At 38.2% G+C, this 12828-nt stretch overlaps 1 protein-coding gene and 1 pseudogene across 1 annotated transcript in view; both read right to left on the reverse strand.

The window, feature by feature from the left end:
- The window catches only part of LOC136392019 (complement receptor type 2-like), a 79552-nt pseudogene that overhangs the window by 15376 nt on the left and 51348 nt on the right, over nt 1-12828 (reverse strand).
- LOC136393991 (membrane cofactor protein-like) overlaps nt 11286-12828 on the reverse strand; it is a 30398-nt gene continuing 28855 nt past the window's right edge. The window contains exon 8 of the mRNA XM_066366532.1: nt 11286-11473. Within this exon, the coding sequence (XP_066222629.1) occupies nt 11286-11473 (188 nt within the window). The remainder of the gene's footprint in view (nt 11474-12828) is intronic.

The raw sequence follows: 12828 nt of genomic DNA on the forward strand, positions 1-12828 counted from the left end.
TAAAAGTCCAGGCCTAGAAGGTTATACTAGTGAATTCTATCAAACATTCAAAGAAGACTTGATTCCTGTTCTACTCAAAGTCTTCCAAAAAATTGAAGAAGAAGCAATACTTCCAAAGACATTTTATGATGCCAACATAACCCTTATACCGAAACTGGGCAAGGACAGCACAAAAAAAGAAAACTACAGACCAATATCTCTAATGAATACAGATGCTAAAATACTAAACAAAATACTAGCAAATCGAATACAACAACATATTAAAAAAATAATACATCATGATCAAGTGGGATTCATCCCCGAATTTCAAGGATGGTTCAACATACGTAAAACGGTTAACGTAATACACCATATCAACAAAACAAAAAACAAAAACCACATTTTCTTATCAATGGATGCAGAAAAGGCATTCAATAAAATGCAACACAATTTTATGTTTAAGACTCTCAACAAAATGGGTATAGAAGGAAAATATCTCAACATGATAAAGGCCATATATCAGCGGTTCTCAACCTCTGGGTTGTGACCCCAGCGGGTCGCCTAAAGCCATCGGAAAATACATAATGCATATCAGGTATTTACATTCCCGAATCATAACTGTAGCAAAATTACAGTTATGAAGTAGCCACCAAAATTATTTTTTGGTTTGGGGTCACTGCAACATAAGGAACTATATTGCGGGGTCACGCCATTAGGAAGGTTGAGAACCACTGCCATATATGATAAACCCTCAGCTAACATCATATTAAATGGCACTAAACTTGTTCCTTAAATCAGGAACAAGACAGGGCTGTCCACTCTCTTCATTCTTATTTAATGTGGTTATAGAGGTTCTAGCCAGAGCAATCAGACAAGACAAAGAAATAAAAGGCATCCATATTGGAAAAGAAGAAGTAAAGGTATCACTTTTTGCAGATGATATGATCCTATACATCGAAAACCCCAAAGAATCCACAAAAAGACTACTAGAAACAATAAGCCAATACAGTAAGGTAGCAGGATACAAAATTAACATACAGAAGTCAATAACCTTTCTATATGCCAACAATGAAACAACTGAGAACGAACTCAAAAGAATAATCCCCTTCAAGATTGCAACAACAAAAAAATAAAATACCTAGGAATAAACATAACAAAGAATGTAAAGGACTTATATAATGAAAACTATAAACCATTGTTAAGGGAAATCAAAAAAGATATAATGAGATGGAAGAATATTCCTTGTTCTTGGTTAGGAAGAATAAATATAATCAAGATGGCCATATTACCCAAAGCAATATATAAATTTAATGCAATTACCATCAAAGTTCCAATGACATTTTTTAAAGAAATGGAGCAAAAAATCATCAGATTTATATGGAAGTATAAAAAACCCCGAATAGCCAAAGCAATCCTAAAGAAAAAGAATGAAGCTGGGGGCATTACAATACCTGACTTCAAACTATATTATAGGGCCACGACAATCAAAACAGCATGGTATTGGCAGAAAAATAGACACTCAGACCAATGGAACAGAATAGAAAACCCAGAAATAAAACCACAAATATATAGTCAAAAAATTTTTGATAAAGGGGACAACAACACACAATGGAGAAAAGAAAACCTCTTCAATAAATGGTGCTGGGAAAACTGGAAAGCCACATGCAAAAGAATGAAACTGGAAAACAGTTTGTCCCCCTGTACTAAAATTAACTCAAAATGGATCAAAGATCTAAACATAAGACCTGAAACAATTAAGTACATAGAAAAAGACATAGGTTCAAACTCATGAACCTGGGTTTTAAAGAGCATTTTATGAATTTGACTCCAAAGGCAAGAGAAGTGAAGGCAAAAATTAATGAATGGGACTACATCAGACTAAGAAGTTTTTGCTCAGCAAGAGAAACTGATAACAAAATAAACAGACAGCCAACTAAATGGGAAATGATATTTTCAAACAACAGCTCAGATAAGGGCCTAATATCCAAAATATACAAAGAACTCATAAAACTCAACAACAAACAAACAAACAATCCAATAAAAAAATGGGAAGAGGACATGAACAGACACTTCTCCCAGGAAGAAATACAAATGGCCAACAGATATATGAAAAGATGCTCATCTTCTTTAGTTATTAGAGAAATGCAAATCAAAACTGCAATGAGATACCACCTCACCCCTGTTAGATTAGCTATTATTAACAAGACAGGTAATAGCAAATGTTGGAGAGGCTGTGGAGAAAAAGGAACCTCATACACTGTTGGTGGGAATGTAAAGTAGTACAACCATTATGGAAGAAAGTATGGTGGTTCCTCAAAAAACTGAATATAGGACTACCTTATGACGCAGCAATCCCTCTACTGGGTATATACCCCCAAAACTCAGAAACATTGATACGTAAAGACACATGCAACCCCATGTTCATTGCAGCATTGTTCACAGTGGCCAGGACATGGAAACAACCAAAAAGCCCGTCAATAGATGACTGGATAAAGAAGATGTGGCACATGTACACTATGGAATACTACTCAGCCATAAGAAATGATGACATCGGTTCATTTACAGCAAAATGGTGGGATCTTGATAACATTATACAAAGTGAAATAAGTAAATCAGAGAAAACCAGGAACTGCATTATTCCATACGTAGGTGGGACATAAAAGTGAGACTAAGAGACATTGATAAGAGTGTGGTGGTTACAGGTGGAGGGGGGAGAGGGAGAGGGAAAGGGAGAGGGGGAAGGGCACAAAGAAAACTAGATAGAAAGTGACAGAGGACAATCTGACTTTGGGTGATGGGTATGCAACATAATTGAAAGATAAGATAACCTGGACATGTTATCTTTGAATATATGTATCCTGATTTATTTATATCACCCCATTAAAAAAATAAAATTATAAAAAACATTTTAGTATGAGTTTTAGTATAAAAGGCTTAAAAATCTTAGAAAATATTTAAAACTTATTTTTCCCCAGATATTTCTCTGTAATAATCTGAGCCATCACTCCTATTATCATTTAATACTCTTAATAATTATAAATTACTTTTTTCCTTTATAAATGAAAACTATATAATGTACTTGATTCTATCTAAAAGGGTCTAAAAAGTAAAAAGAGATATTTAATAAGGATGCGTGTGTAAAGAAACCTATAAAGATTAGCACAGTGAATTAAAACATTAACAGCGGTTATTAATAGGTAACATAATTCAGTGCCACTTATTTGGGTTTTACACTCTCCTCCTGTGTTTTCCAAATTCTCCTTAATAAACCCATCCAGTGCTAAAAGCGTTTGAAAATAAGAGAAATATTACAAACTTGTTAACAGAAATTCTATAAGAAAACTCCTTCCCTTGAGACATTGAGACTATTTATACATCCTAAGCAGTCTTTCTCCTGACTACAGGCTGCGCGCTGTCAGCACAAGGAAAGAGGGCGATGGAGCCATAGAACCCACACTGAGGAGGGAGCTTCCTCAGCACAGGGAGAGCGTCAGCGTCTTCAAGTGCATGTGTTTGCATCTGTGTGAAGTCACTTCAAAGATTTTATTAGACTTAAATCTTATTCTGTTGAATTGGTTCCTTTCCAAGGATCATTTTAATTCCAGGTGTTCTCTGGCTAAGGCAGGACTCTGAAATAGTAAGAAACTTTATTTAGATGGCAGCATGGTTGACAAGTAAACTACTCAGAATTTATATGCTGATGATCGCAGTGCTAGCACTAAACATATAAGTTCCGAAGAAATGTGTTTTGCCTTCCTGTGTGATTGCTGTGTAGGGCACAAGACTGTAAGGCATACACTGAGAGACTGAGTAGATAGGAGATTAATGATTAAGTCACACTTCCTCATTGCTTCTTTCATCAAATGTTCTCAGAGCTGAGTACCTAAATACAAAAAATCTAGTTCCAGAAAACATACAAATCCCCCATAACACACAAACTCTTTCTCTGAGTCTCTTTTCTGAACCGTGGTGGAGGCAGGGGGAGATAAACAGGAACTGATAGTTCGGAGGAGGGTCAGCTTTAAAGAGCATGTTGCCCTTATCACAGTGGAGATGGGAGGAGGTGTTGTACAGCGTAAGGTATTCACATGCTTCCTTGGCCAGGCTGAAGCCTCTCCTCTTTGTTAAGGCCAGGACACTGTCCTTCCACCAATGGACAGATCCCTGCTGAGTCCCATGTGTTCATCCAACACCCCAAATAATTATTGCCACCTGATCCCTAATCATTGTTCCTTATCTTACTTATAGGACTTAACATCATCTGTCACTTGCATCATCATAGAGAATTCTTATGTCCTTCGAAACGTTACTGTGTCTTGTAGTTTGTTACTTTTGGACACACCCTGAGCCTGGCTTTCCAGGCCATGCTTTCTACCTAGATGGAAAATGCTTTGTCACATGTGAGTCCCCCTTAGCTAAGGTGTACCACATGGTTAGCTGTAAGTGTGAAAGTGGAAGGGATTATTGGACAGAAGGCACACTCAAACCTTGTGCAAGTGGCACTGGTAATAGTTCTCACATATGGAAATAAACATGAGACAGATCAAATCTCTGCACCATGTAGGTGAAACAGATGTGCCTAATCTGGAACCTGGTAATTCTTCATGTGAGGTGTTGGCCCAGGCCTCATGGAGAAGCAGGTATATAGTTTCAGGGGGTCCTGGGCAGACTAATGTGTCCATATTTGGGGAGATTAAGAGTTTTCCTTGAACACAAGAAAGTTATGTTTTGGGTTCATTCTAATGTGACAGCTTCACCCCACCTTCTGAATAGTTTCACCTAAGGAGCCTTTACCTTAGTGATCCTTAGGCTCTTACGGGTTCTGGCTTGACTCTCGCAGGGCTGGGAACTGGCCGTTACTGTTTGTCTGTTTCAAACTCATCCCAGATGATTCTACTGTGTAGCCGGGTTGACAGCCACTCCTCTGTGGTCCTGCTTCTAAAAGGCTTTGCTACTCAGCCTGTGCTGAAGACAAATGGCATTGGTATTTTGTTTCCTGTGGCTGTCGTAGTAAACCAAAACAAACCTGGTTTCTGTCTTATGCTGTAACAAAATTCTGTGTGCTGGGTGACTAATATACAATAGAAATATATTTTTTATTTGAGTTTGGAGGCTGAAGAGTCCAAGATCGAAGTGTTGGTAGTTTCAATGTCTGGCTGGAGCCAACTTTTGTTTCATGGACAGTGACTTCTACCTGTAACCACATAGGACGGTATGAGGGAACTTTCTAGGGTTTATTTGCAAGGACCCAATGCCATTTGTGAAGCCTCAGCCTACATGACCTAATATTGATAAATTTTCAGTGGCCCCATCTCTTAATACCATTGCCTTGGGGGTTAGGATTTAACATAGAATTTTTGGAGGGACACAAACATTCACACAGTATCTCAAAACAACATGTGTTTATTCTTTTCATTATGGAAGTCAGGTCTGAAGTCAGTACCTGTGCTGAAATCACAGTATTGGTAGGCCACGCTCCTGCCAGAGGACCAGGGAGAATTGGTTTCCTTGCCTTTTCCAGCTTCTGGAGCTGCCTTCTTGTCTTGAGCCTCCTTCCCCAGCAGCATTTTGCTTCAGTGGTCAGTCACATGGCCTTCTGTTGTGGTCAGATCTCCCTGTGCTTCCTCGTACAAGTAGACTTGGAATCAGTCATACGCCCCGGACCATGACCTGTGGAAACTGAACCTGTATTTTAACAAGACCCCCTTGTGATTCACATACACACTAAAATTCGAGAAGCAGGTTTCCATGGAATCTCATCCAAAGTGTCTCTCATAATTGAGTCCCATGTCAAATGAAAACTGAAGAAGTATTTTCCTAGGGCCCTTTTCAGGTGGTAGTTGGTGATCCATGATCAATCATTTTCCCTGAACACCATAAATTATTGCTCATTGAAATGTCAGTAGATGATAGAATTGAAGCCACAAACCCTAACCTAAGCCCCAGGATAGCAGACCTATTGCTTGTTTCTGATGTTTGGTACAAATCTTGCTATGTAACACACAAATAACTGAAATTTTTAATAGCTATGTAAAATATATGAGGCTCCCCTGGCTAACATCGGTGTTACTACCCCTGTGCAGGTGTTTTTGGGCTAGCTAATGAGGAGGCAGGGTGGGTAACTTTCTCAATGTGATCTACATGTAGGGCATTTGTTCCCTCTCTGCTGGTATGTGAATGAGAGGGAAGTAACAATAGTTGACTGAGCTCAGACTCTGTGTTATACTTCCCCATATTAAGCAATATGATACAATTAGGCTTTTAAAATGTTAAATTTACAGCCTGGCCAGGCAGTGGCGCAGTGGATAGAGCATCAGACTGGGATGTGGAGGACTCAGGTTCAAAACACCGAAGTCACCAGTTTGAGTGCGGGCTCATCTGGTTTGAGCAAAAGCTCACCAGCTTGAGCCCAAGGTCTCTGGCTAGAGCAAGGGATCACTCGGTCTGCTGTATTTCCCCTGGTCACGGCACATATGAGAAAGCAATCACTGAGAAACTAAGGTGCTGCAACAAAGAATTGATGCTTCTCATCTCTCTCCCTTCCAGTCTGTCTGTTCCTCTCTCTCTGTCTCTGTCTCTCTCTTTCTGTCAAAAAAAAAAGGATCTGGTGTTTAAAAAAAATGTTAATTTTATAGAAGACAACCAGAGAAAAGAGTTAATACCAGATCCAAAGTGAAGTTATAAAGGGCTTCTGGTAATAAAGGACTGGAAGAAACCTCTGAATAAAGACAATTTGAAGGACTAGAAAGGGCTTGTCAAATGCCCCAGCAGTCCACAGGAGGGCAGCAGTGCTACAGTTTATAGAGACAGCTCATTTTAGTGAAACCTTTCATGGATGGGCCTGGAAATGATGGAAGCCTTGCAGCTCAGAAAAGAAAGAGTGCACTTACTCAATTTTGCATGCTTTCAGGAAGTCAGTACACTATGTTAAATTCTGTTCTCGAGCACAAATATTCAAATTCTTAAAATATGTAAAATAGTTTATTCTGAGTTGCACTATTAGCTGCCAGGCAAACATTAGTACATTATAGAATAGCAGAGTTGCCCATGTTTCTTAAACCGAGACTGCTTTTAACAATGCAAACTCAAATCCCTCCTGGTCCAGGTCCCTTCGGCATTCTCACAGAAAACGTCTCGTTAGTCACCTTGAATGTTCTCCCTGTATATATTATACCAATATGCAAGTATAAAAAAATCTTGTGTTAAAGCCAAATAAAATTTGATAAAATGCATCAATTATAGTCAAGTTAATTTTTATTCAGTGTTGGTATGAGGAAGTTTATTTCTGTGTTTTTAAACATCGGATAATCTTGTTTGGTTAGCCAGTCCACAAGACCCTAATTGAAGTCTTAGGCAATATCTGTTTTCTTTAATAAATTTGATTACATTCACCAACTTTATCTATATAAAATTAGAGATTTAATTTCCTTTTTGAATTTTATAAAGGATTATTTCTCTAATTAAAAATCCACTATTTTCCTATCTTTCCAATTTTGCTCCTGGGAAGTTACCTGAATATCTATCTATACAAGTATATATGGATTTTGCATAAGAATGTTCTCTATAGTTTTGTATTCTAGTATGCAAATCCCAGAAATTAACTAATAAAAATCATATAAATAATGTATTCAAAGTAAACATTTGGGCCCTGGTCATTTGGCTCAGTGGTATAGTTTCAGCCCGGTGTGTGGATGTCCTTGGTTCAATTCCCACTCAGGGCACATGGGAAAAGCAAACATCTGCTTCTCCACCCCTCCCTTCCCCTTCTGCAGCTTTGGCTCAATTGCTTTGAGGGCATCAGTCCTGGGCCTGAGGATAGCTCGGTGGAGCCTCCACTTCAGGCACTAAAAATAGCTGGGTTGCGAGCATGGCTCCAGATGGACAGAAGATCAACTCCAACTCGGGTGGATCCTGGTTGGAACGCACGTGGGAGTCTGTCTCTCTATCTCCCCTGCTCTCACTTGAAAAATAAAAAAGTAAATAAAATAAAAATAAACATTTGTTTCTCTAAAAAATTAACTGTCCAATTAGTGTACTACCTAATTCTTATCTTTTTGTTTTCTGCTTAGTATTTCACAAACATTTTTTCATATTAGAACAACAATATCTACATTATCATTGCTATATGAAAAAGAGAGAGAGAGAGGAGACAGAGAGAGAAATAGACAGAAGGGAAGGGAGAGAGATGAGAAGCATCAACTCGTAGTTGCGTCACTTTTTAGTAATTCATTAATTGCTTCTCATATGTGTCTTGACTGGGGACTCCAGCCAAGACAATTACCCCTTGCTCAAGCCAGTGACCTTGGGTTCAAACCAGTGGCCATAAGGTCATGTCTATGATCCTACACTCAAGCTGGTGACCCTGTGCTCACTGGTGAGGCTGCCATCAAGCTGGTGACCTCGGATTTTGAATCTGCATCCTCAGCATCTCAGGTTGATGCTCTATCCACTGAGCCACCACCAGTTAGGCTAGTTTTTCTAACTGATTGATATTCCATGAGAAATGTTATTATTTATATTTTAGAAAAGATCCCTGTAGCTTATCTTCTTTATAAACATTCCCTCACAATCCTCTCTTCTTTGAAACATTAAATAGTATCAGTCTTTTATAAATCCTATAATACACTTATGCTCAACTTTTTTAAAGAGCATATTGTCAAACCTAGTATCCCATAGTGCATATACTGATGAGGACCATGTGAGTAAATATGGATGAGTCAATGAATATAAACTTCACATGCAATCTTAATGTATCAGTTCATCAAAAAACCATCTGTTCTCCCCCAAAACCTCATAACACTCAACTAAAGGACTGAAGGAAGCTATCAGTTTTCAGACATAGAAGAATTATAAAAAGATGTAAATACCATGTTAACATGCATAATTATCCTTAATCCTTTAAAATATTAGGACAACAGGAAATATATAAATTAGAAGCCAGTTATTGAAAGTTGAGTTCAACATCCTTATGCTTAATAGGAAACTAAACCCAAAGAAATGATGTTACTGTAATAAGCAGAGCCAATCTAGGACCTTGTGTGAGGTCTGCTCAGGCTAAGCTCTTCCCAATACAGTCCGCTCTTGTCCACATGGGACAAGACCCCCATCCCTGCCTGGGAAACTGGATAGTACAGAATTCAATGTAAAATTAAGTTTTTACAGTACAGTATATACATATCTATAATAAAGTTTAACTTATAATTTAAGGAGGGTAAGATTTTAACAACTATTAATAAAATTATTATAACAATATCTTATAATAAACAATTGTAACAAGATATACAAAAAGAATTATAATAAAAATTGTTATAAAAACCAAGTATAAGAATATTCTATGATAAAAAATAATGCAAATGTCTCCCTCTCAGAATATCATATTGCATTGCACTCTCTCTTCTTCTAGTGATGATGTGAGATGATTCAATGCCCACATGATGAGAAGTGAGGTGAATACACTGAGCCAAGGGATGATTCCCGTCTTAGATAGGAAATAGTGGGATGTGTGAGATGTCATCATGCCACTCAGAATGGCAAGTAACTTATACTTATGAATTTCTCTTTTTTGTTATTTGCAGTTAATATTTTTAGACCACGGTTGCAGGTACCTGAACCCACAATAAGTGAAAACATGAATAAGTGATAACCACTTAATTGCTCTTCTCCCTTGTTTCTGCTGAAACCAAAGAGAAGTCAGAGATGGCAACAAAGAAAAACAATTCCATCCACTATATCAAAATAGTCTCTAAAGGGGAGCAGCTGATGAGTAGTCCATGCAAGAAGTCCTCCATTTCATTTCAATAAGCAAGGACTTTTCCTGTCTTTCATTTGATGTGAAATTTATTTCTATTGCCAAATAAAAATGCCCAGTAAAGAGAAAATGACTAATTATATGAGGTAGAGAATGTTGGGGGTCTTGTTCTAGAAATAGCAGAGATTTCCCAGTTTAAAAGGTACTATATAAAAAGAATGAAACTGGTTTCAGTCCAGAAAATAAAACATCATCCTGGATCATGAAGATAACCCGTAAAGGTGTCAAAACATCATTTTAAAAATAATAAAATAGCAAACTTGATGACACAGAAAGCATATGTGTTAAAAAACATTAGCCATGGCCCTTCCTCTTCACTAATATTAATTGAAATGATGTAAGTCATATAGGAGCCTCCTGTAAGAGCTTCCTATGGGCTAGTCGCTATGCTAAGTGCTTAAAATGCACCCCATTTAACTTTACTATTAATCAGTGAAGAAGGCATTACATCATTTTATAGGTAAGTAAATACCTTGAAGGTTTACATCACTTGCCCAAGTTTGTTCTGATGTTTGCAGACCGTGGCAAATAGTTTTAGAATCACGAAGTAAGTAAGCTAGAATAGGCTGTAAATATGTTCTTCCTCCTTCATTACTAAAAGTGAAGAATAAGTGCAAATTACCAGATATTTAAAGGATGTTTAAAAACATCACCAGGCATTTAAAGAATTTTGAAAAATATGAGCAGACAGTTACTAAACCTGAGACACTGAAAATTGTAGGTTTTGCACTGGGAGGTGCTGATACAAAAAAAGTGATGATGATGGGATCAACCACTTGGTAACTATTACTTTTTTCCCTTTTCATTTATATAAATTTTACCTTTAGTTTTTTACTTTTTTTTTTTTTGGTATTTTTCTGAAGTTTGAAGTGCGGAGGCAGTCAGACAGACTCTCGCATGAGCCCGACCAGGATCCACCCGGCATGCCCACCAGGGGGTGATGCTCTGCCCATCTGGGGCATTGCTCCGTTGCAGCCGGAGCCATTCTAGCACCGGAGTCAGAGACCATGGAGCCATTCTCAGCGCCTGGGCAAACTTTGCTCCAATGGAGCCTTGGCTGCAGGAGGGGAAGAGAGAGATAGAGAAGAAGAAGAGGTAGAAGGGTGGAGAAGCAGATGCACACTTCTCCTGTGTGCCCTGACTGGGAATCGAACCCGGGATTTCCACATGCTGGACCTATGATCTACCGCTGAGCCAATCGGCCAGGGCAAGGGCCAGTTTTTGACTTCTTTAAGTAAAAATTTCCATGCTCAATTTACTCTGATAAATGATTGTGATGCATTTTACACATAAGAAATGCCAAAGAACAGAAATTTAGACACATGTGTGATGTACATAATGTTCTAAGACCTATGAAATAAACTATGTCTACATCTTTCATGAGAACAAATATGAGACAGAGATAATTACAAAAACTGTCTTTCCAATTATTCTATATCATTGATATTTAATGTCAAAGAGATAAAATCTAAACAGAAGAGAAAAAAAAGACACCCTTTTATTCTTCAATACATTTTGGCATCTCAGGCTCCCAAGTACTGTCAGAGCTACACACAATAGTGCTGCTGCCTTCAAGGAGAAATCCCTCCAAGCATTCAAACGTAACTTTTGTTTTGTACGAAAATTTTTTTCCAATTGCTGACATGCGTCTTCCATTCTTGACTACTGGATACGGACATTTGACCACTGAAAAGCAGAGAAATTCCAGAATTAATGCAAATCTACTGTGACACAGGAAAGAAATTGAGTTTAATATAATAACAAAGAGACAAGGGCTGGAAGGCATGATGTTAACTTTTTTTAAAAAAAGACTATTTTTGCATTTTAATTCCAGATAAAGAGATAAAGAGAAATCTAATAACCTTTTACCACCTAGAACAGACTATAGATTACTGGTTCTCATTTTAAGTTATTGGTTTCCTATATGTTTTTCCATTACTGACAGGTTTTAAGAAAGGTCTGACTACCACATACATTTTCGTGTAAGCTCAAAAGCAGCTTTAGATATTCTTTAGTTCTAGGAATTTTTAAAAAGTTTGTGTTGACATTGGTTTAGTACCCTGACCTTTCAGAAAGGCAGGAAAGAGTCTTCTAATAAGGTAATACTTGAGGTCAAGTGTAAAAGTTGGAAAGAAGTTACCCATGCACAGATAGGCAGAGAGAAAGTCATCAGGTATCAACAGTACACAAGAACTGGGGTGTTCAAAAAAGAGAAAGGCCAGTGGAGTTAGGGCTGTGTTTTCGAAATATTTTTGGACTGGAACTCTGAGATCACAGGCCTGGGATAAAGTTCAAACTTAATATTTAGCCTTTGCACCCATGTGCTTTGGTGTTTCCTTTCTGCTCTGTGTGTCTTAGAAAGTGAAATGCTGGTCATGACCCTCCAGATTGATTTCAGGATTCAGCAATAGGTCTGGCAGGTTTTGGGGAAAAAATCACAAGCAAAACACTGGCTGGCAGTAAGTACAAAAGAAAATCTTAGGAGGTTAAATCTGAGCAACAGAGAAGGGCCCACAATGCACAGTGTTTTAAACCAGGCAAGTCCTCCCTGCGCGGGGATCTGAAGTTCCATCAGGTATCATTTCCCTTCAGGCCTAAGAGCTTCATTTTGCAATTCTTATGCTTCAGGTAGGGCAGTAGCAATTCTTTCAGCTTTTATCTCAAAATGTTTTTTAATGTTTCATCTTTAGTTTTAAAAAATTTTTCCTTGACAAAGATTTCTGTTACCTGTTTTATTCTCTTTTTGTGTGTGTAACAGAGACAGAGAAAGACAGAGAGAGGGACAGATAGAAAGGGAGAGAGATGAGAAGCATCAATTCTTCGTTGTGGCACTGTCATTGTTCATTGATTGCTTTCTCATATGTGCCTTGACTAGGAGGCTACAGCAGACCGAGTGACCCCTTGCTCAAGCCAGCAACCTTGGGCTTCAAGCCAGAGACCATGGGTCATGTCTATGATCCCACACTCAAGCCAGTGACCCCACGCTCAAGCCAGAGACCCTAGGGTTTTGAACCTGGGTCCTCTGCGTCCCAGTCCAATGC

Source organism: Saccopteryx leptura, chromosome 2 (genome assembly GCF_036850995.1).
Source record: "Saccopteryx leptura isolate mSacLep1 chromosome 2, mSacLep1_pri_phased_curated, whole genome shotgun sequence".
NCBI lineage: Eukaryota > Metazoa > Chordata > Mammalia > Chiroptera > Emballonuridae > Saccopteryx > Saccopteryx leptura.